Here is a 25490-nt window from a genome sequence, read left to right as displayed (position 1 = left end):
ATTTTTTATATTGCCGTAATTTATACACAGACGTAATTTATACATACACATGAAATGAAATTGTAACAATAACATAGAGCTGTATAAGCCTGCATGTATTCTTAACAAGCCCAACTATTCGATTTCGTAATGTTTCTAATCAAATTTTGTCGCGCTCTACCAATCTCATATTCTGCGCCTGTGTAAAAATTAAAAATAAATAATTGTACTGTTATAATTTCATGTTGGTCTTCGCAATTTTGTTACTTTACGCGTGTAATTTCATCGCGTTCTGCTTCTTTACAATTTGTTATTTCAGTTTCTAGCTGCTTTTTCATTTCATTACTGTGATTCTGTACACCTTTTCATTACATGGTATTCTGTTATGATAAAACTTCAGTTAATATTTTCACCGTGCGCCGAGCAAATTGCGACGAGTGTAATAATTTGTATACGGTAAAAAATACCTACGCGTTGGAAAGTTTCGAAAGGTGAAAACGTGGTAGGAAAAAATAATGTCGCGGTGACAAGCTGGTAATTTGCGAAACTTTTCTCATTTTTGTTCCACTGGAAGTTTTTCTCCCATTCGTTGGTGTAAAAATGGTAAAAATCCTACAGCTCCGTGACGTTTTCTCGAGATTCTTTAGAGAACGGGTACACCTTGCAGTTGGACACTTCCATGTCATCGCTGAATCCACAGGAGTGCTTTGAGTTTCTGTCGGCGCATCCTTTTTCTTATCTGTGTCCGCCACGTTATTATCACAGTCTCCGGTCGTTTCAAAAGAAAATCTGTTACAGTATGTCAAACATATGTCATCGGCTACCATGACTGACGTCAACCTAACAAGCATGTTACCAAGAAGTTCCAAGTCAGTTTCAGTCTCGAATGGAACGAATGACACGAATAACTCGTCGCTTTATGCAAGTCCTTTGACGAAGGAGTTGCAATGATTGGGAAATAATAGAGAGATTGGACTTCAAACAGAGCTTCGAATAGATCTCTTCTACGTTTCTTTTGTAGACTGTCAACTATTTCTAAATGAAACATAAGGTATATATGCATTTTTAGATCTGTTAAAACGTAAATTGGAAATAGCAGAAAGTACTTCAAACGAAGTTTGGAATAGTTCCCTGCTACGTTTCTTTTATGAATTTCTAGCTATTTTTAAACTAAACATAAGGCAAGCGTGCGTTTTTAAATTTGTTAAAAAATTGATCGGCACGGGCAGTAATCCAAAGTCTTTATGTTCAATCATTTTCGATTATAATGATATGCAGTTTAAATTTTTAATTACGATCGAGAATGTAACATGTAATTCAGGAATTTTTAATTACAAATTTTCAAATAAGACGAACAGTTCGTATGCGTTTTAATTATTTCGGACTATGAAACAGTGACGTTAAATTACAAATTTTTGTATCGCGATTTATTGAAATTTAAATTAAATATTAAATAATTAAAAGTTATTAAAGTTAAGTAAATAAAAAATGGAAAGTAAAACAAAGTTAAATGAAAAAAGAAATTTGTCGATCGAAATTTTTATATTAAAAATATACGGGATGATGTAAAGAAATATAGCAAAATTTAGAGAATTTTAGATTGACATATAATTTAAATTAAAAAGACAAGGAAGATACAGGATTTGCTGAGAAAGTTTTAGCACATGCTTATTCAGATGCTGTTCAGAACTGCTGCTTCTCAGAGCAAAGCAGCTTCGCCCACTCTTTTCCTCTGCCATAGCACACGATGTCGGTTGATCCATAACATATGCCCAAATACAAACACAATACGACATACAAAGGGAAACAAAACTACATAAAGTCGTGTTCCCACATGAACAGCTATAAGCTAATGCGTTTGAAATTCTTAGAAACATTTAAACATTTCTTTTTATGGTGTATCATCGTTACATGCGGACAATCGTGCGTATAATTTTCGCACGTAGTTTTTAAAACATTAAAAAAGATATTTATCGTATATTATATATATATATATATACAATTGGGAACAAAAATAAGTGGACATATAATGGAATTAAGTTAATCGAACTACTAGTACTAATATTGTATACTTAAGTTTTATTTATTATATATTCTCGTAATACACGGATTATGTAGTAAATAATTGAAATTCATATTTACGTTTTTATATGAACAGACTGCATTTAACGAAACTTTCGTTATCCAACAATTTTTGACCCGCTGTATAGTCAAAAATAATTTCAACTGAAAAATTGTTGAACTCATCGAGAAGACTGATAAAACGCTGATGAATGTATTGAAAAGCTCGATAAATTGTTGCTGCTCGTTATTTGCATAAAAATAAACACGTTGTTAAGAGCACTGACATGAGCATTTATTTTACATCGCAGCCTTGGAAACACGATTTTCATCCAAAATGACGCGCGTTGAAAATACCGATGAATTGTCATCGAGCATAGGAAAGGCTGATGGACCATCATTGTAAAAACGCCAATGGACCAGCATTCTGCACAGAATGACACTGTCCGTGTCGTTTCGAAGCAATAGAATGAATATTCGTCACGTGTTGCAGATTTAAGAATGAAATCTTTGTGCGAAACGGGTTGAGTGCAGTAAAAAGGCAAATGAATGTAGAAAATCTGCGACGATGTTAGAGGACATTAGACGAAATGTGCAGAAGTCACGTATTTAGAATGTGAAAATGCCATTCCGGTCGTAAATGGCGTGCGCGATTTTGTTGAGTGTTCTGCGTGGCGCAGCGGTTTGCATGAGAACGCGGTTTAAGGGGTTCTACCGGTGGAGAGGACGGTTTTTACCCTTGAAGGGTTGATTATGCGGTCTCGTCGCGGTTAGCGAACGTTGGGCCATTTTTGATTCCGCATGAAAGTTCCATTATACATGGTGTTCCATAAGAAGTTGCTGGTATTAATGGACTGGCATTTTGAAATTCATCCAATTGACTACACAATTTTTCGGTAGACGAATGATCTCAATTTTAAACGAATGTAGGCATATATACGATATAATAAAACATTTATATATTTTCAATTTATAATATTCACTTTCGTATCGTGTGATACGGGACATTATCTGTAACATAAAATGGACCATAGCGCAAGATACAATGTATCATTGAATATGTATTTAATTAAAATTACTGTTTCTAGTTTACCAATAATTTTTTTGATAGATATTCCTAGTATTCCAGATTGCAGTATTTAAATTGAAAAGTCCAGCAACTATTGTTATTTCCATTGCAAAACTAAACGTAGTATGAGTGAGGTTTTGTTGTAATCTGTCATATAAAGATACAAATGAAGCTCTTGCCTCTCCGTTGCTATGCTAGATTCTGTCCACAAAATGCATTGCACTGAAAGCACGTAGTATCCTGTTTGCAACAAACGACAAATGATTGTCGTCGATCGGTCATCTTTGTTATGTCAGAACTGAATTTCACAATTTTCTAATATTGTAATAATCTACTTGGAGCTTGGAGCTACGAATATTTGAGAAATAAGAAATGTAAATGATATCATTCGATGTAAAGTACTGACAGCAAAACTATTTTTACACGAGTAAGATAAAACGATAAAACTTTCTTTAATACAAAATAAGACCATGAAATAATTTCTATCATGTATTTCTGATGATGTATACCAAGACATCAAAATAATTGACGATTGATATGAGAGTAGATAATTTCCTGTCGCTAATAATTGTGCAGTTGATGCTTTAATTTAAAGAATACAAATCATAAGAAAAATTATATTTTATCATTTTATTATTTTATAAAGGAAGAGTCACATTAACTTAGACCGCTTTCAAGATTAATGATATATTTCAAATAGAAGTTACAACAAAAAGTAACGAGTTCTATGAGAAAATCAGATTTGTCACAGACATAGCCATCTATTTATATTTCAATAGCGACTAATTAATTCCCATCGATGCATCTGTATTGTGGGTGCCATATCATTAAAGTGCATTGAATTTAAATTGCCAACAATTCGGCCAATCGATTCCACTCTGCCTGGCTATCGTGATCGAATCGTTGATTGTTTCGAGGCGAGAGTATCAGCTCCCTAAGGCGTGTCAGACGCTTGTCATCAATCATCAGCGTGCGTGGCACGCGAAAACGGGAGAAGCCGCAGATGTCGGACTGCTCGTCATTTAATGCTCGAGCTTGCCATCTCGTCCTCTTCAACGAGACACTTTAACCCGAACGCGCGTGTAAAGTGCGTACACGTGCACCACTGTCGCTCTGCATTGGCGTAACGCGGCAAAAACATCGAACCAGCCAGTAGGTCTGTTAATCCTTTCGTTGTTTGACCTATTCACATTCACAGACACTGTATCTCGCGACGCAATATCGTTCATATGACTCCAGGGACGAGATAACACGCGTATCTGGTTTTCAATATTTAACGATAGGCCTGACTAAAATGTAAAACATATTGAAAAGTTCAAAATATGACAGTTATATGTACATATGGCGAATAAAAGAATCTTTCAAATTGATGCGCTATGAATTTTAGTAACTTCTGTACTAAACAGTTTTTATCGTATTAGTAACAGTTATCTATTCTATGGTACGCAATTATATTTATCTTAATACATTTTAAATATCGCGTCAACGTTTAAAGAAAAATGAAACAAGACATTTTTGAACGTAGGAGATATCCTGATATGAGTTTAGGATCGTTAACCCTTTCACATCCGCGGATGAAATGTCTGGTATGTCAATGAAAAGAAACGCCTCTCGAAGCATAAACGACATCGCGAGATATAGATGCAAAAGGGTTAATCTGTACAACCCATGGGGAGCGTAGAAAATATCAAAGCATTCAATATTTAGTATATTTACAGAATTGGATAAAAAGATCGTTAATGCTTCAAGAGGAATTTTAATACAATCGAAATGAAGGACCACGTATATTAATAATTCGTTGCCCTAGTCCTTCGTTGCTTTAACTTCATTTATAAAAAAAAAATGTAATTATCCATATCGTCATATCTCTTATTGGCGTAAAGAACATTAATTCATTGGTAATATGATAGAAATTCTACTTAGAAAGCAACAAATATTCAGTTTTTTTTAACTCCTGACTCTTTATGATAGTATTATACTCCATAAACTTTAAACTCAGTTTTCTCAATTTACGGACTATGTAACCTCCGCTAGATAGAACACCTGAGAATTAGATTCCTTGAAAAACTGTAATAAAATTAAAATCATAAAACAACCCGATATAACAATTAATTATTCAAGGTACCTCAACCATCGTATCTACAAGGTTGAAGGTGGTCAGGATCTGCGATGATTCGAGGTGAAAAATGGATTCCCACTGATAAAAGTTCCTAACGTAATTAGAGTGTCATCGTGAATTATTTATAATGTCCTGGTACAGTACACGGTAGCTTCTTCGATGGCGGTTGCAGAAGATTCTTATGCGTAATTTGTCCTTCGTTTATTTCTGTCGACTATCTAATCTTGTTACTTTCATTCACACAGCGTGGAAACATTTTTCTCAGGTGGTCGCCACGTTAGGTGAAAATATTGTTAACCAACACGAAAGCTTGTGCGTCTACTTGGCTTCCGGTTCAGTTGCATGTCGTTATCGTTCATCAACACGAACATATCGCTGGAAACCGTTCCCCATTGCTCGGAAAAAAGTGCATCCTCCATTCCATTTACTGTTCTCCATTATGTCGTTGCTGACCCGTTTCGTCACTTTCATTTACGTCTTCCTCTCGTGGCGCGATCGATCGACGAATGCAACGATGCGTCCAGCCATCACTTTTCAAATTGTTTACGTATGTATGTTGGAATCAGGAACCTGCAACAATTAGATTTGTCAATTTTGTGTCGTTTACGTGGGATTTTTCGAATACTAAGTGACACGCTAAATCGTTGTATAGCCTGTACAGTGAATGTTATTTGACTATATAACCGATAAAATCACTAATTTAATCTTGCTGCGTTGTTTCGGTCAATTCCGATCCCTTTGTATTTTTCCAAGTTTGAAAAATATCTGAAATTCGATATATGAAAATTAAATTATTCTCGTATAAATTTTATATTGGATCTTAAAACTCTAGAAATGTTTCTGTTCCTTTACTGTAATGAGAACAAAGCTGAGATATCAAAATTTCAAGATCGTAGCCGGGTTAAGAAATATGAAAGAGAAGTGGGAAAGTGCAGGTAAAATGAAACTTTAATAGAAAAATCTGTTTTCCAACGTTAAAACGCGTTTTCATAGGCACTCATAAAGACGTGGAAATTGAAGATAAAGTCCTCTAGGATCTACGTTTTAATATATTCTTTCCTCTATTTATCTCGTCCTTAGAAAAAATCCATCTTGTACTCCTTTCCTACTGAATCTCTCGTATGCACGCAAACATAGAAATAAAAATTTCTTCGAATAGAAATATACGATTTTTGTCATTTTCTCATAGGTAATGTTTCAAGGATAAAATATCGAAAACTCAGTATTTTGTATTAATTCTGTATGAATATTTTTTCAATATATTTTCAGAATAAAATAAAGTGCTACAATTGTTCTGTAAACAGTATTACCACTTTTTACGTGGTGAACGATTAGCATAAATTTCGCGATTTTTATTCGTTCCATTTCCCAAACTACTGGCTCGACTGTATTTTTTCTTCATTGTTTGCGGTGGGTCGTTACCACAACAGGATGTGCTTGTGGCTATTCGGAAATTATGTTAAAGTGAAACTATTGACAACGCTGCCTGCATTCATAATATTTTGCGAGGTTTTTGAAATAGGTATTACAGTTCGATTCACAGGTGAAATGCTTCCTCTCTCCACGATTTCAGTCGACGCTTGTACGTTGATTTTACGCTTGTGGTTTGTTATATAATGTTAACTTTAGTAATTCACGTTGCATCACCTTCATTTTAGTATATACTCGTACTATTACAAACGTTCTTGTTATTTGTATGCTATATTGTTATATCATAACGATGAGAATATATATAGTGTAAATATTATTATATTATTCATGGCAAACGATAAATTTCATAACTTAAATTATTCATTAATTTAGTACCTTAAATTATAGGATATCTTTTTACTGCTTGCAATTTCATAATACTCGAGGTTATCGTTGTTATATAGTATTAATAAAGTGTGTCAATACTTTACCTCAAGTACATTTATTTTCACATAGTTGTGATATACCTCTGAGAAAACGCACAAGCGCTGAAGGAATATTTGCAATATCACATTGCACGCGAAAAAGACGGGTGTACCTGGTTACAGATGATAGCTTCCATGCATATTTCACATTCTTGAGAAACCTTTAAAAAGAAAATAGAATATGAATAATCGTATAACTAATTCACTTCTCGTTTCTTTATGAATAAGTTAGTTACTAGCTATTATAAATTGTTCAACTTAAGTAGACATTTTAAATGTAATCATTTTTATTGTACGAATCATTTAATATACTCTTTACTTTATGTATCTGTTAAGATATATATATATATATATATATAAGTACACTCCTCGTCAAAAAGATAACTCAGGTGTGTTATCTTTAATTTCTCAATGACGCGTGTAAAGTTTTTCGTCTGTAACGTATAATATCAAAACATTATGAGCTCAGGATATGCGGTTCGTTGAAAATAATTACAAATATTATACATATATATGTATACATATATAAGTCGTACGACGTGTATGGATAGCCAGGTCAATGTGTGTAGCGTTTCTTTGTACAGCTGAATATTATACGTTCCGATGAAGGATGAATGCTACCATGATTTCTGTAGAAAAATGTAATTTACAAATTATATGCTAGAGCATAAATCACTATTTCATACAAGTTTTTATTTATACCCGTTGGATTATTTTCGACCAAACCGTAGTTTTACATCGTTAAAAGAATTTCTTAAATTCGAAAAAAATATTACAGAATCTTAATTGATATACGTGATTTTTCGTTTCGGTTATGTGATAATGATCTCCTTAAAATATCAAAAATCTTTTCTCCGTTGAAATTAAAGAGATATTGAGATACAAAGAAATCGAATACCGCAGGTTCAAATAATAATTTTTAGATGAAGACATTTTCGTAAGTTTGAAAAAAATTGAATTTGCAAAAATTTTTTTTCTAAAAGATATCATGGATTGGAATAAAATATATTTTATATAAATGCAACTTTTTATGAACACTATATGGATACAGGTCAATAATTTGGTTGAAATAATCTTGCAGAATTTAAAGTAATTAGTAGAATTAGTAGAAGGATTTTAATGTTATATTTCTGTTCATGCGTTAATTCTGTATTTCACAGATTTTGTCTTCATTATTTTCACTAATTATGTTTTTCTTACGATAAATTGCCACTAAAACTAGCTAATTAGACTGGAATTGCGTGTACTCATCGTACATTGTTCAAGAGTCATTTCCGTTGCGAATATTTGCGAAACCGGTTTAAGAAGAAATAAACACAAAGTTATAATTACTAAATTTACCAACTATTGAAAATAGTTCACTATTCAACAAATTACTAAACGTTGAAATATATAATATTCATTCAGAGATTAAAATTAATAATTAGCTTGTCTGCTTAATTATTAAAAGTTTTATTCTCGAGTTTCTGCGAATAACAATGTTTTAATTATTAAACATATTATTATTAAATGTAATCATTAAACGATTATTAGCCATTAAAATAACAATTAAACAGCTATTAAATAGTTATAGAATGGTATTATGAATTTTTCGTGTTTATTTAGAATATTATTATTTGCGATAGAAAATTTGCTGAATATTTCAGTTTACTATGAAGATCCTACTATGGAGATTAAAATGTACGTGTAGGATCAACAATTTTTGCTGTATAGTAACCGTTATACAAAAAAAGATAGGCAATTTACTAAGCAGTATCAAGTAGTACATGCATCATTACGAACCATTATCCGAACCACTAATCCTCTTACTACTAATAGCCATTTTTACCTGACGAGTCGCGGAAAGGGAATGGAGAACTCGAATTTACAGTTATCGAACCACCAATAAAATTTTCTCTATAGCACGCAAAGTGAACTCATGCCATTATTAATCGCTCCCGACATCGTTAGAATACTTTCGTTATTAGAATTAATTTTCAATCGCATTAGAAGACCATTACGCAGGAATTTCCACGGTGTTTTATAACATCGGATCATATTTCTGACGAAGACTTTGATTTATTGATGATACAGTTTCATGTTAATTTTTAGTTTCTCTTTGAGTCACTAATTTAAGAGCCACGATGGCTTAAAAGAATTAAAATATCTAACTTGTCAATTCTACGTACAAAAACAAGTCGAGGAAAATCGAGTTCGTGTGCTGAATTAATTTTTTATTAAATTTATGTACATTTAAACTCGATGTTCTCGAAAACGAAGCTTCAAATGAACAGATTTTAGTCTACGTATTACATGTAAAATAATCAGAAGCTGCATTTATCAATGTGCAAGGTGGGGCTTCATTCTCTATGGAGCCTCGTTTTATGACATAACTGCAAAACATAATTACACTTTGTGACGATGTTGCGCCTGGAGTCTCCAAAAGTACAAATGTATCCTTAACAACGACCCTATATATCCTGTTGTATTAAACTTCCTGCAACATCCTGTCCAATCGCGAAAGAAGTCCCATATTAAAGAACCGAATCGTAATTTTCCACTGGAAATACTCCCCCGAACACCAAAGATTCCTCACTGTTCTTTGTCGGAACCAGCGATTTGCTGTAATTGTAAGCAGGGACAAAGGTTCGGTGTAGTTATAGAAAGAGACTCGTGCCAGCGCACGTGGCTCAACCCTGTCGGGCGGGTATCTGGTTGGACGGTATCCGTTTACAGGAAGCGAGCTATTTACCGTTTTTACTCGAGTGTCACTTACAGCCGTCTGGTTTCCTCGTCACGTGCTACAGGGAAGCGGAAGAGCGCGGTGGAACTGCTCCAGGAGACGAAGGCGTTCTACGTGAAGAGCGAGACCGTGCTGGACCGGAAGCAGGAGCTGAAGAACAGTGGTCATCTTCAGGTTTCGCAGCTGAGCGCGCCGAGCGCGCCTCCCAGGCTGCTGAGGAAATGCGGGAACACGTCGACCTGTTCGATGCAACCGACGTCGCCGTCGCAGCTGCCACCTGCTCCGATGACGCCACCTTGTTGCTGGGCATCGTGCCACGAACAGGACAGGCGTAAGTCTCTTGGAAAAGTTCGATGCTATACACTATATACACCTTTCGATGTATACGTATACACCTTTTCGACCACGTAATCGATTTAACGCGCATGGCTGTTTAACAGTTGTACGCAACTACAGACACGTATATGTGTACCTATGTGTCGGTATTATATATACGCTTCCTCGTTTCATTGCCGGGCAACTTGCCATCGACGAGATTGCTATAAGTAGTTGTCCGAGCACTTTCGAAAGCTTTCTTCGATCTTTTCGCACGGATGTTATATTGTAGCTGAATGGGAATCTGTAACGAGTTTGGCTTTCGTGTTTATGGGGATACCTGTATATGCTTCCGTAATCGTTTCTCGAGATTTTTTCTTGTTCGTTTCGTTGCTATTGATTTCCTTTACAGCTAATTCTTTGTTGTCTTCTAATCCTCTGTTTTTAACTCTGCTCAGCATCTCTCTTTTTCCTTACGTTTGTCTCTCTCCAGGCATGTTCTTTCTTTGTACTATTCATAAAATGCGTGGAATACGCAAAAGGTACAAAAACTAAATTGGATAATGACACCAAATATTTGAAAGCTATCTTATAATATTGAGAAAGGTATGATATGTTCGTTTTTTTTTTTTAATTTGTGTTGACTCCTATGTTACCTGGTAGCTAAAAGAAATTATGTATTTTGATATGAAATAATCAAAGCCTTTCGAAGATAGGCGACAAGAATAACTCTTAAGAAACAAATAATAGTAGATAATAATAGATACTTTGTTTTTCACAGAAATGAAAATTATTCATAGGGATTTGTAACTATTATAAATGTAAATAATTTTAAGATTATCAAATTAGCGTTTAACAGCCGGAGTATTACCTGGCGTTAGAGACTTTTCGTGGATTAAATGATCGTGCGATTTTACTTTATCCGACGGCTGTGGTATTCTTAGCAGCGTACTTTTACCGTTTCGGTCGCGCGCCGGAAAATGTACGAGTCGTTTGCCGTCAACGGTTTTGCTTAATGCAGGTGTACAAGTAAGGTGCTCGCTGCGTCGAGTTAAAAAATTACAAAATATATCTCATTACGATCTCACGAGAAAATTGTAATCATCGATCAAGGAGCAAACACGAAATAAATGTTTACAGAATTTTCGATGAAACTAACAAAACTTTCATAAAACTTCAACTATTTCTATTGCCTACGTTCATAATTCAGCTTCTATTTAAAAACCATCCTAAGCACATTAATCATAAAAATGGATGTAAAGCCATTGTATTTCTTCTTACTAAAGTCAACGGGTACATCCTGTATCTGGCCGCTAAGTGATTACCTCTTGTAGATTGCTTTCAACGCGACACATGATATCGCTATGTCCAAACTCGTTACTTCCAACAGACCAATCCCGTCCAGGTAGCGTATTTCATTGCGAAACCCTCCAAAAAGAAGACTGCACATTCTCATATGAATTATTTCCACGTGATGAAAATTGCAGGAAATATCGTGTTAAAAGATGCTTAGACGTGGATATTTCTAAAAGCGTGTACAGATCTACGAAAGTTTTCAACAAGTTAAAATGTGTTTGTTTTAGCTAACCACCACCAAATATTTGAAAAAAGTGATATTATAAAAAAGATGTTCTTATAAATGAAGGAGAACACGATGTAGCCTAAAAAGAAATTATTCTTTTTGTAGGTGAAATAGTAGTAGAAGGTCGAGTTAATTCTTTTAAATGGGATACTATTCTTTTTTATTCATAATACATTTTATGAATGAGATATATTTTGAAATTAATATATTTATTGAAATACATTTATTAATGGCCATTCAATTATACATATACGAGTAAGAAAAAAATACAAAATAATTTCTGTTTTTCGCTTAAAGTTGGACATTTCCCAGGAACAGTTGACGAAATTAATTATGTGGCGTAAAAATTTATTTCGTCTCTGTCTAATAGCGGATGGAATTCTGAGTCCTCAACAAACACTGCCACCCGCACTGCCACCGAAGAGTCCACGTCTGGTTCCTGTTCCGCAGCGGCGCACGATTTCAGGGCCGCCGAGCAGCACCGGTGGAGATCAGCTGCAAACGAAATTACGTCGGTTGTTAAATACCGATAGCAAGGAGAACGTATTCTTTCCTGACAGTCCAACGCAGACGATCATCCAGGCGAATGGTATCCCACAGGAGGAGAAATTCCGATATTCTCCTAGCAGTCTGTCACCTAATCTTCGCGAGGAAGACCGCATAAAGGTAAAATCTTCGTACTTTTGACTAAATCTTGAAAATACAGTGAGGTATCTCAAAACGAACTACACACGTAATTGATTCTAGATTTTTGTTTGTTGTAGTATCAGTTCGTTGTAGACGCGTTCCTTGTTATATGCCTCACTGTATATTAATTTTTATAACTTGCTTCGTTTCTCGGCTGTCTTCATTTTTGTAAAGCAAAATTACTGATTATTTGCAGTTATATAATCTACATATATTTTTAGCTCGGTGTAATACATATAGTTCGTGTTCGAGCGAAGATCGACGTGAGTCGTGATTTAGTTTTTACCTTTACTTCCGTCTGAAATGTTTCGCTGTGATTTATTCCGAATATTTTATGCACTGCAATAATTTTATTGTATTTTTATATCCTATAGTTTTACGTACACGTATACACTATCGTTGAAAGATTTTGAATTTATGAACATATTCGTTGTTACTGATGTAAAATTATGCTACTTTACAAAATAGTAGAGAGATATACGATAAACGATACAATTTTTCACGATAGTGTAATTGTCTTAAATGTCTTGCAATGCTTGTTAATTCATTGCCGATATGTGGTATTATTGCCCTTCGTACGTTTTATCCACGAATACGTATGCACGCTTCCTTGCGATGAATCGTAATTATGGAAGTGTCGGAGACAGGAAACGGAGTTAGGAACCGGACGTTGTACATACGCGTGTTCGCGAGTTTAACACGGAAGACATATTCCTCCACTGTTTTATTAAACACGTGCACAGCATGGATGATCAAACTGTTGGGAAACTGGTACGGGATTTCTATCGATCATTTTGATTAATTTCTCTTATGGTTTTAAATTCTTTGATTAATATTTTCCACACATGTAACCTCTAAAAATTTGGGACTAAGCAATACGTATAATTAGAGTTTTAGACTTTAATCGTTTACGTAATTTCAGAAGATGAGATACTTTTAAGATATTTGGAATACAAGTTACAGTTAAAAAGAAGATAATAATATAGATATACTTTATTTCTTGATCGATGTCTCTATTTCACACTACGTACACGACTTTTAAGAAATTAGGAATAAATCGATGTTTATCAATTATTTGTGATAATCCCTGTATGTTTTGTATTAATTGTAATTTGAATTGATTTATATAGAATTTTATTATGCATCCAAAATTGAAACAATCTGATATACAGGACATGCACCAGGAGGAACTGTATCTGCACTATTAAATCGAATGACCCAAAATTTTCCAGCAATAGTTACAAAATAATGCAGTCAACAAAAAGTTTCAGAAATATATGTACATACACTTTTTTCGGTGAAATTGTATACCATAAGCCCATATTAAATTCTATTTTTATAATTTTTATAGCACTGCTCGCAAGATGTTCGTTTCAAGTTTGGCCGCAGCAATTCACATTCGCATACATCCGGAAGAACCGGGAGGAAGTCCACCAGTTCGCAGTCGGTGGAAAACACCGTGTGTCACAAATCTTTGCCTGACCTCCATACTAGCACGCGACGACGGGCGTCCCTGTCGCCACGTGCATCGACCAAATCATCTAAGCCATCCGGCCATCATCAATCTTCGAGCAATTGCCCAGATTGTGAAACTAGTTCGGATTATTCAGAGCACAGTTTCAAACGAGATGCAGTCTGTTATCGCAGGTATTCAAAATATTTTCACATGTATACTCCGATAGATATAATTATAGAATTCACGTGTTGTTTGAAACATTTTTCTACTTAATTTCTTATGCGTAGTGTTATTTAGGTCTTCCGAAAGTGCTCTACAAAGTGCTTTTGAAAAGCATTTATGAGATTTGATTAGTTGCACTTTTAAGCTCTAATAATATTCTAAAAAAATATAGCTATTTATGGTGCTACTACATATTATTTTTTCCTATTATTTTAACAATACTATTTAATTTGAATATTTGTATAAGAACAATTTATTTCTTTCACCTGAAAATTAAAGATAATATTAGAATTAGTTTCATTTAATTTTTAAATATTTTTAAAACTTGAGAACAAAAATTGTAAGTAATAAAACATTTCGCATAGTGCGCCTCACATTTATGAAACATAAAATTATTACTCTCATGTAAGTTATTACTATTCCAGTTCTAGACACATCAGACGTTCGTTAGGTTCAGGTGCTGGTGATGCGAGTAGCGTGTTATCTGCCGGTGGTCGAACGCAAAAGTCATCAGGTTCCAGCAAGCTAAGTCATGGAGCGACTGCAAGAGACTCCGGGGGATCGTCCGGACACTGTACACCTCGTAGCGAACCTCCGCCAGTAATACAGGTATAGTTGAAAGTTAAAGATGTCTCGTAACGTTAAATGGAAACCGCTATTCATGGAGTGAAATATTTTGCTTCAGGATTGCTGGAGTCATATACGTCGTGACAGCGGTGCATCTACTCAACACTCGACGGAAAAAGATCGTTCAAGAAGAGGTAGTTACGCTAACGGTACCCCACCATCTGTCGTAAGACGCTACAGTCCTGATTCTGAGAGCAGCAACAGTCAAACGGATTATAGTCCGACATGCAACTCAAGGTACGTTCTTAAAATTGGACAAATTCGAACACTCAAAGAATATTAAAGATATCAAAGGTATCCTGTGTGGAAACAGAAATACGAGAAGATTTAATTATTTAAAGAATTAAAAGTGTTCAGTTTTTTTCATACAAGATATCTTTAATATTCCCTTTTTGTCAGTCAAAGTACATAATAATAAAAGTTTGTATCTCTGCCTCAGGTTTTCCGACGGCTGGAAAGAAGGTCGCGGCCGACCAATTCTGAGATCAAAATCGGACATTAGCGATCGCTATTGGCGTCAGGATAATGGTCGATCCAATAAAGTACCTGCACGGCCTCCTCGGTCGATCACCCAACTCGAGAACTTCTTTGACTGTTTAGGTCTCGATTCGGAAAATTATCAACGTATCACGAAACCGGATTCAAAGTCGTCGTCTCCTGTATTTTTTGATAGCGTTAGCTCGGTCGATTCAGCGTTAGGTCTTTACTCGTGGGCTGGGAACAACCAAACGAATCAGAGTAGTCAATGGCAGAACAATGATTGCAGTGTCGGTATGGGTAACGACGACTCCAACCAGAGGGTTAACGATCCACCGAGCATCGTTGAACGTAACGCTCGAATAATTAAATGGCTCTGTCAGTGCCGAAAAGTGCAGTTTGGATTTAGTTAAGCAACGTGTTTAGGAAAAGGACAATCGATTCTCCAATCTCAGTAACACGCATTCAAGTCAACGAAAATAAGAGTTTTTCATCTTGCCAACGATTTATCCTTTCACGACTCACGGTAACCTTACATTTAAGTTGGCTAAAAAAACAGCACGTATGTAAGAGAGTACATTTTTCCTGCTTTTTATCCAATTATTAATGCTACAGCGAGTAGCCTGTTAATTTATCTTCCTTTTTTTTTTCTTATTTCACAAGCATATGTGCCATCTACTTACCTATATAACTTGTTGTGCATTTGTGTCGCACCTTTAAATCGTCATTGAAACTCTTTGATGTGAGATTCTGTTTTCATCGATGTGTTTTTGTCAAAATTTGTATATACCATAGTGGATGGTAGAAGTTGTATGACAGTAGAGAATTATTTTCATACGTGTAGCCACATATGTAGCCTTCTGCTTGTTTAAATAATTTTGTTTTTAGTAAATCAGTTTATTGTCGTATGTTAGCACTATTGAATTTACAACGAGTTTATCATCACACAAACCAACTATTTTTAACCGTTTTTCCACGATGTTGTGGTATATCGATCACTAAAGTTATGTATAAATAGTATGGAGTTTATTGCACTGTTTTGCCTTAAACTTAAGTCTTAAATTAGTCGTTACTAAATTTGATTGTTATAGTCTCTCTTGTGACAATGCCAGCGAATAACCGGCATTTATATTAGGAAATAGATATTTCTTTCTCGCGTCCTTATTTTTCATGCCACGCATTTTAAACATTAATTAATTAATGCTAACATTATTTTTCAAGTAATTTGATACTGAATGCTAGCTGGAGATGTGGTCGATCTTTCTGGTGAAGTAGGAATTGAATTGATGGTATTACAGTTACGTCAAAAAGTCAAGTTTTTATCTTACAATGCAGAAAATACTTATTATGTTTCTCCAGTAGCATTATTATTACAATAATATCGATTCAATCACATTAATGTTTTCGCTGGTGGTTCTATATCGTTATATTAATCTGTATTGAGCTGCATTGTAGAAGTAATATTGGTACAAAGCAAAACTGTATGTGATTTACAGAATTTTTAAGGACTTTTCTCTGTAAAACTTTTCGCCAATGGAATTTATATAAGGAATTTCACAGAATTTTCACACGTTGATGTTTTTATATCCCATAAGTCTTGTTAAATGATATTATGTTCGATCGTTACGAAATGATTTTGAATATAATACACTTGAACATTTTTATAACTTTGGAAATTACACGTTCGATTAAACAATTTATCTTAATTATATGATGTAATTAGTCTGACTTTTAGAATATTTAAGAAAGCAAATATCGAAACTCTCTATTATACATTCGGTATTTTATTTATGATAAGTATCTACTTTGTGCCTAAAAAAACTTGAGAAATCTTATTTTAGTAAAAAAATTTATTCTAATCGTTTAATGTATCTACACATACGTTCAATATTTTATCGATGAAGTTTTTAATTAAAGTCTATGTATTTTATAAAATTTAATATTATCGTTTAAGTATTAAAAGAACGATAAAATCAGTATCTTATATTTTAGAAGATTTAAATTAAATACAATCCCTAAAATACTATGACATAATTATTAAAATCTGTAATTAATAAGAAAACACCTATCAATATTCATTTACCGCTTTAAACATTTCCAGATATATTTCACTGTGCAATAATACAAATAATTCACTTAGATGTTTCTTATTTTAGGTGATATATATTAGATCATACTGTTTGAAATATTTTAACTATTGTGTGGCAATCAATTACAGATGTATTAATTATGACCTTGAATGTTTGTAACGAATGGAATTCATCAATTACGTGATTCGAACATTTAACACAAAGCAAAAAGAAAGAAAACGAATTTGTGTAATATAATACACCAAGAAGTTACTCAACTACTCTCATTTCAAGTGATATAGATGTCTTAGATAAGTAGTGAGTTTGCATAGATTGTAAGTGAAACGTGGTAGTACATTGCATTTAAAACAGAGAAAAAAGAGTTGATATTACTACCCGCGTAGTAGAAAGTCTTGCATTTTTTCAAGCAAATGTAAAGTGATGCTTGTATCGAACAATAGATGTTTCTGTAGTTACGTAACCAGTATTTACTACAATTATTTACTTACAGTTTTTGAGAAAAATATACAGAACGTATAATCGAAATTACGAGGGCTGCCTTGACAGTCATGGGAAAAGTGTTATTGCACAAAAGTCGAACATAGAGTATGTATGCTTACAAGAAGCATTTTGCTTATAACTTTTTGAGCTAAAGTACTGTTTTATGTATGTGTATCAATGATGTTTGGTGGTATTTAATTACCTCAAAGTTTTTATTCCCAAAATTGAAATTCTTGCCTTGTAATAAAAAAGAAAAAAAAAAAAAAGAATTCATAATATATTTTTGTTAGTTATAATGACTCGCATCTTGGTTAATAATCCTATTATGAAATGTTTGAAAATAAAACTTTTAAATCTAGTTACAACTTAGTTATTGTAGGATGTAGAGAATATAGCGTTAAATATCTTCGATATATTATTTTCAAAAAGTTTTAAGCAAATTAATGGAATCAACACTATATGTTACTTCTTGAGAATATAAGCACAAGGTGTGTTCTATTTCTACTCTAGTAAGATTTAAGCCTATCAATTTATGGGAAAAGAATCTGTTCGAATGTATTTGAAATTTATTTACATTTAAATTCATTTGTAAGTGTTCAAGAAGAATTTACTACTTATCGTGGTAGAAATCTACATTCCACTTCTTTACACGTGTATATGAATCTCAAGAAGTAAAAAGATAGCATAAGTTTCTATTATTTTTTCGATAGAATTATGTTTCCTGTATTGACGTTAATTTGTTAACATAATCGAAGGAATTTGTATAACATTATATTGCAATTCGTTTTAAGTTATAGATTATATAATCCATATAGTTGTATAGTAGAGCTCACCGCGATATTTTTATTATTTTATTAACTCGAGGCTTACGTATATATATATATATATAGAAATTTGTTTAGTATTAAGTAAATTTGTTGGAACTTATTTTGTAATTTTAAGTCCAAATGTATACTTAAATTGTGAAACTTACGTATGTATATGTGCATAATTTGTGATCCATAATATTTAACATTGTTAAAGTCATACATTTTTAATTGCTTTTTTTATAATCTAGTCACGTAGATCAAAATATGTTAAATTTCAAGATAATATTATTAAATTCCTTCTGTGTATCGCTGGTAATTTTATTTTACAACCCAATTATTATATGAAATATCTGTATTCTCTCATATATAGATTATTTTATTCTTATCATTTAAATCTAAGGAGAAAAATTATCTTGTTTGTGAAATATTTAAACGATATAATTTTATACAATTTAAACATTAAGGTAAACACACAAAAATTCTATTATGTATATTTAGTATAATTGATTTTTTACACAACGTTCTCATATTAAATTTCAGCTTTCAGAAGAATGTTTAATTAATTTCAATATTTGAGATAGAATAGTTTTATAACATAAATGATTAAGTAATAACGTAAATCAATATTTGCGTTTATGAACGAATTAAAACGCTAAACTCTGCCACGAAATCATAATAATATGTATTTTAATCTTTCTAATTTAAAAAAGTCGTTTAACTTTAATCGTCGTTTATTTAATTCAAACAATGAATTCAAATATGACGCGTAGATGGCAATTCTGTCGAAAATCATGACGTCACATCGTCCATGATGTTCAATGAGCGCATGCGCAACAACAAGCTGCGCCTTTGCAGTTTGTGCTCATCAGTCAGTCAGTCTTACAGACGCGCGATTTACGTTTGACGTTCAGTTTCGGATGTGTAGTTCGACCGAATTCGTCGATGGTCGTATGTTTGATGGTGATACTTGACGAAAGAACTCGAATTCGTATGCGGTTGGCTGGTGTCTCGTGGTGTGACGCTTTCTGGTAAGATTGTAGTAGCACGTTTCGCTATGACGCAAGTGTTTTGGCCGCAAGAAGCGCAGTGACGACTTGCCCGTAAGCCTGCCGACATCCTCGACAGCCCTACGATGGAGTCGATCAGAAAATGGTTCTACAGGCCTAAGGTGAGTTTCTTTTCTTCTTTCTTTTCGTTCTCTTTGTTCATCTCTACTTTTATTATTTCTCTCTTTTAAACGTGCCTTTCCTTTTTTTCTTTTCAACGTCTTTATATCGTTCTTTATCGTACTAGTTATTTGATCGAACGCGTGCGCTCGTTCTTTTTTTTTTTTTCATTCCTCGTTCCTGTCTTTCTGTATGTTGGACCTGCGCGCTGTTGCCACCTGTTTCGTGAAAATTCGCACGACATCCCGAAGTGCTTCGGGCGACGTGTTACACCTGCGTGATATACGTGTACTTACGTACTTCATTGATACGCACACGAGTGCACGTCGTCCTTGTTTACAGTTCGACGTTTTCTTTCGTCACGAATTATCATGATTTTTATGTATATGCATAGTATGTATATTCAAGATATCCCTCCTAATCGAAATTGCAAGTAACGATCATGGAATATGGCCTGATCAGCTGATACGTTATAGGACCCTAGTGGTTTTTAATCTTTCAGTACAGGATGACCTCGACGATTAATCTCAGTTTACGGAGATACTTTCTTTTCATTCTTATGAAAATATATACATACATAAGGTGTATATACATGCATACATACATACACAAATACATGTATAAGGAAGATTGACAAATCGCCTTATTTTGGAAAATAAGAGGAAAGATAGTGTTATTTTCTTCGTATTTTTAAATGTGATGTTTTATTCAAAGAATTACAAGTAGGATCTATGGTAATATTCTACGACTTTAGGTATCATTGAGAGGATGCCCTCATTAATTTAGTACATAAATCGAATTACCTAAAATTGCAATTAAGTAGCTTATTTTATTTCCGGTATACATGTATAACATAACTCATAATTGCATCATCGCTATATTATTTGTGTAAATGTCAAAGTATGGATATTTATACATTTATGGGAAATTTAAAGATGAATGAACGCACATAATATGTAAAAACATAGAAAACATGAAAAGTATAATATTTATCCTAATATTTAATGGATAACACAAATCTCTGCTTAGGTTTTATTTCAATTATGTAAATAAACATCGCAGTTTAGCTATTCTATACCAAATACATAATACAACCTGTGAAAATCGAAAGTAAGAATTTTTAGTAATCGAATTTGAATTTAAAAGTGAAATAGGTTTCCGCTTTTTCTAATTAACATTCCCAACAGTTACAAAGATATTCTATGTTTGTGTCGTATTTCGTATTTCCTATTTACCCAGTTGCTTTCTCTTTCGTTGTCAACAACCTACATCTAATATCACATGACTCTAGCATCTCTACCCTGTTTAAGCTCGATAACTTGAATTGTTAGATCTCGAAAAACACGAAATTTTTCGGAAATCTATTAGGTTTCTTTTGTCTCAGAAACTACAATCTTTAGAAACATGTACAATTCGTTTAATTAATTGTGCATTTCTGCCGCGTAGAAATATTCGTGGGTGTTGTACATTCGTTGCACGTACGAGGAAAAGATTTTTTGTCTCTGTCGGTCGAGCGCGTTTGTCGCCAGCTTTCGAAGTCGCATCGTGGACGCTATTGCAGCGCACGTGAAAATGCGACAGCAGAACGGGGGACGTATTTCATTTCTTTCGATGCTTCCTCATTGCATCGAGCATTACCTTACGCGTCGGGAAATGATGCAGCACGACGAAACGCGTCGTTCCGTTCTTCCCACCGAACTGATTCCCAGCGATTAGTATCTAATGATACGTCTTATGTGTGTATTAACGTACATCCGTAGATGGTCGGCCTGTCACATGTGTATAACATCACGTGACCATGTTGCTCAAGCTGTCATAAGGCGACCGACATGTTTCGTATTAATTTACAATTAACTTTTCTACGAATTCCATTAACCGTTAGCGTTCAATCGAGTTTTCTACCGTTCGAGAAGCCATTTCGCCTTTAATATATTGTTTAGCTTATTTTTATGTACTGCGTATTCGTATGCATTTCTGATAAAGTCTTTCAAGCACGGAAGAAGAAATATTGGTTATAGGATGGTTTGTGTATTAAGAAAATTAATTTTGACATATTTCTAGCAGAACCGGATTTTATAAAATATAACGTGTGACACATATAGTCAGGTATTGTAAGATTGTTTTTTAATACATAATGCAAAGAACAATTGTGGAATTCGCGAGTCGTACATCCAACAAACAAATTAGAAAATGTACTTTTGGTTGTGTAACGTTGTCTGACAGCATTATTGAAATTTTTCTGAATCATGTAATAGTCATTACTATAAATCATTATTCCTTGCAGCTATTTTAGATGTCTGTCTCAGCTTAAAAAATTTAAGAGACATTATATCTTTTTATAATATTACATTACCGATCCATTTTTTTTAGTTTTTTTGATACAGTGCTTTCACTGAGCATTTTGGAATTTTATTTTAAAAATACATAACAATTTCTTAGCACTGTATTATTTCCTTTAAATACAATGTTTGTAGTATTCATAAATAGAACATAAAATATTAAATAGTAATCGAGGATATCATTAAATCTACGTTCTATGGGTTGAAATATGCTTGAAATGTTTTTAAAATATGTAAAAAAATTGGCACATCTGCAATTAAGGTTTAATAGTGGCATGTGACAAGTCGAGTTTCCTGTACTTAACATTTCTTTGCCTATCTGGAATGACGACCTACAGTTGATGGTTTTAATCTCACGTCAACTAAATCGTACCGGTTTCTTATAGATTAGCGTATGCACTCTCGGCCTCGTCGTCCATGGACGAAAAGTGGGCAGCACACTTTTCAAGTTTACGCCTCGGTGAGAAAGCAAAGACTTCAGTTAGTTTACGGTGCCTTGACCATGTTTCGATCAGGTTCAACGCTTTCTCGAAACATTATTAGGTAAAATTCATGAGTTAGTTCTATGATGAGTAGATGTTAGCACTTAGGATGCGCAAGCCTAGTGTCAACAGATAACATAAGTCATACTCATTGTCTGAAGGTCCAGTTTTACTGATTCATCGCAGGATCTTTTTCATTTTACTAATTAACTTAATTTACTTAGTGATATATATATATATATAAATAATATAATATAAATTAATAAATTAATTTACTGATTCAGACAGTTCTCCTCGAATCAATCAATTTTTAGTATGATTACATACTGCATGACTATAGTATATATACACTATTAATAATAAAAAAATATTCGGTGCTTATTCTTTATAAGATATATGAATATAATATAGAAAAATACGATAGGTCCACTTTTTTCAATCTTCTGCCTTTTACTAAATCTGGTGACCATAAAGAAGTACATATATTAATATGAAATAGCGAGAGATGAAAATAACTTGATGAACTTGAAGATATGAATTCTAGATTTTGGAAATAGATGATAAACCTATGATGTTTTATAAGAAACGAATAATGTTAGTTATGTTTGCTTCTTTTCATTTACATTAGCCTGCTGGCGTTATTAATACTTTCTAAATGTTCAAAAAGTTGACAAACGCGCATATTGAGTAGTTGACGTATTGAATTAAAAATTGCTCTTCTATACAAGATGAGAAATGTGATTTATCATATATTTTTTGCATATTTTATGTATATACACGCGTATACAAAATACAAATGATTTTGTATTTTAATCACAGAATTGCAGATAAATAATATATTATTGCCGTTTGCAGTTGTTAAACCTTGTAGAATTATTTTCTTATTTGGTAAGTTCTCTATTTTCAGATTCCTTAATTAATATGTAAAAACGTGAAACGAGAAAAACTTTGTATATGAGAACGGGCTTCTCAATTCGAAAATAAAAGTAGGAAGCAATTTCTTTTTCTTTCGCTCCATTCCTTCTTATTTCTTTACATTTTCACTGGTTTTCTCTTTTTATTTTCTTACGCGTAGAATCAGCCAAGGTAAACGTTTTCTCGTTCGCCCGTCGACTCCAGTTAAACTCGATTAACGTTTCGAGTTATTGCACTCCGAGTGAAAGAGACTTGCTAGATCGATGCTACTCGCCAGTCGCAACTATATCAGTCTTCAAGTCCATAGATATTAACTTTCCTTCGAGTTTGTATGTTCGACCGACTCGATCCTGTCTCCTCGGCCATTGCTAAGAGAAAAGATAGTTTCGACTTGATTATTCGTTTAGTTGCCCTGAGACGACGCTTTCCATGTCCATTAGTTTTCTATATTACTTTTACAATATCGTTTTTCACTTTGCTTATTCTTCGTATATTATTTCTCGAATTTCAGTTATTTCATATACCTTTAAATATTTTGATTTTTTTATTCGTTTCTTCCTTCATCTCTTCATCTACCAAGAAGACGATGCATTTTTATTTATTATTTTGTTCGCGAAAAGTAAATAGAACGTGGAAGTTTGTTTTTCTGTTCACGGCAGTTTACAGATTCCAATTTCGACTGATCAGTTGCAAGATTTAGTAAAAGAACTTCACAAGATCTGTCATGGTCTCGGGATATGAACGAAAATAGGAATTTTCAGAAGACCTACATACATATTTCTTTGCATCGAGGAGTTGAAACCTGGATCGAAGTGAAAGGAAATCACACAGAATATCTGTTGTAAAAGTAACAAAGAAAATCTATTCATATCCCGATAAGAATAGGTTTTAAGAACATGTGCTTATTAAGGTCTTCCTTTCTCACTTCGATGGATATTACAGGCCTCAAATTATTTCGGATTAAAAATAAAAAATGATAGAGACACTTTTAATTTCAAACTGTAGTAACACCAAATGACTTTCAATTAAAAGTTGCGTATTTGTGTACTTATGCTTTCTAAGTTTCGTTTTATTTTACAGCAATTACGAGTTCTTTATATTCACGTCAAAGTAATAAGCGTAACAACCAGAATTTCTATTATACAGGATTAAATATCACAAAAAAATATACATGTCGAACATAGATATGGATAACCATGCTTCTTTTTCGTAGTTGGTATAAAAATCGTTGCATTTACATAATTATGTTAATTTATTACATGTTTGTATATTTACCACGAAAAAGTATGCATGTTAATTATTTATATTATGCACATAATATTAGTATTAAATTATACACGGTAGTAATACTTATCAGAATATTATATCTATAATTCCTAAAATTTTCCTATTTTATTTCCTATTTTATTTTTACAATCTCGACTATCTGTCCTATGTTTATTTTTGATCAATCGTTTTTCATATCTGTACAGATGTTCTAAAATTTTTTCTTTTCACAAAAAGTCGACATTCGAATCAAGTGGACTAAAACGATTTGAAGGAACCAAGCTGCATCGTTTATAACAGAATCCTATATTGCAATTTACACACTATATCATTTCCAACAGAATATCATATTAGACGTTTAGAATATAGTAAGTAGGACACGTAAATCGTTTAATCCATATCAAACGTCACCGCATCCAGGCTAGACAGAATATTAATATCCAAGAGAAATATCAATTTCTTTAGAAAACAATTAAATATTTGGGTATCATAGGGAATAAGAGAAGATCACGTCGGCGCAGAGCGCTTTCGTTTCACCATAACCGGAGTATGTCAGAATCCTATGTATTTAACATCAAGCTGTGTTCAATGAGACACTTTCATTTAATTCAATGCCATACCATATTGCGAAATGAGATATCATGGTTGTCCCAATTAGAATGTCAGATAACGGTGTGAGATCAAGTTCAATATGTGTACATACGTATAAATTGAAATCAATTTTTAATATCT

At 33.4% G+C, this 25490-nt stretch overlaps 2 protein-coding genes and 2 long non-coding RNA genes across 12 annotated transcripts in view; 2 read left to right on the top strand and 2 right to left on the bottom strand.

The window, feature by feature from the left end:
• Positions 1 to 18896, top strand: part of LOC126915281 (uncharacterized) — a 51626-nt gene extending 32730 nt beyond the window's left edge. For 2 of the 6 annotated variants that reach the window (XM_050719825.1, XM_050719826.1), the window contains exons 3-9: positions 9910 to 10176; positions 12113 to 12408; positions 12651 to 12692; positions 13781 to 14076; positions 14518 to 14716; positions 14793 to 14971; positions 15174 to 18896. In XM_050719825.1, the coding sequence (XP_050575782.1) occupies positions 9910 to 10176; positions 12113 to 12408; positions 12651 to 12692; positions 13781 to 14076; positions 14518 to 14716; positions 14793 to 14971; positions 15174 to 15624 (1730 nt within the window). In that variant the 3' untranslated portion in view covers positions 15625 to 18896. The remainder of the gene's footprint in view (positions 1 to 9909; positions 10177 to 12112; positions 12409 to 12650; positions 12693 to 13780; positions 14077 to 14517; positions 14717 to 14792; positions 14972 to 15173) is intronic. The other 4 variants (XM_050719827.1, XM_050719830.1, XM_050719828.1 and 1 more) reach the window with 4 other exon arrangements.
• LOC126915308 (uncharacterized) lies at positions 3781 to 10027 on the bottom strand. 3 transcript variants are annotated; one of them, XR_007710146.1, is made up of 4 exons: positions 9879 to 10027; positions 9513 to 9724; positions 5235 to 7284; positions 3781 to 5152 (listed from the first exon to the last, which is right to left on the bottom strand). It is a non-coding gene; the product is annotated as an uncharacterized LOC126915308 (long non-coding RNA). The 3 variants fall into 3 exon arrangements; XR_007710145.1 differs by having other exon boundaries at positions 3781 to 7284; XR_007710147.1 differs by having other exon boundaries at positions 3781 to 7284; positions 9855 to 9993.
• LOC126915313 (uncharacterized) lies at positions 14293 to 14612 on the bottom strand. Its single transcript, XR_007710161.1, has 2 exons — positions 14483 to 14612; positions 14293 to 14373 (listed from the first exon to the last, which is right to left on the bottom strand). It is a non-coding gene; the product is annotated as an uncharacterized LOC126915313 (long non-coding RNA).
• Positions 18897 to 19436: 540 nt separating the features above from the next.
• The window catches only part of LOC126915276 (lateral signaling target protein 2 homolog), a 45936-nt gene continuing 39882 nt past the window's right edge, over positions 19437 to 25490 (top strand). For both annotated transcript variants that reach the window (XM_050719812.1, XM_050719810.1), the window contains exon 1: positions 19437 to 19758. In XM_050719812.1, the coding sequence (XP_050575769.1) occupies positions 19723 to 19758 (36 nt within the window). In that variant the 5' untranslated portion in view covers positions 19437 to 19722. The remainder of the gene's footprint in view (positions 19759 to 25490) is intronic.

The sequence above is a fragment of the Bombus affinis genome, chromosome 4 (genome assembly GCF_024516045.1).
Source record: "Bombus affinis isolate iyBomAffi1 chromosome 4, iyBomAffi1.2, whole genome shotgun sequence".
NCBI lineage: Eukaryota > Metazoa > Arthropoda > Insecta > Hymenoptera > Apidae > Bombus > Bombus affinis.
This window is presented reverse-complemented; position numbering and strand designations above follow the sequence as displayed.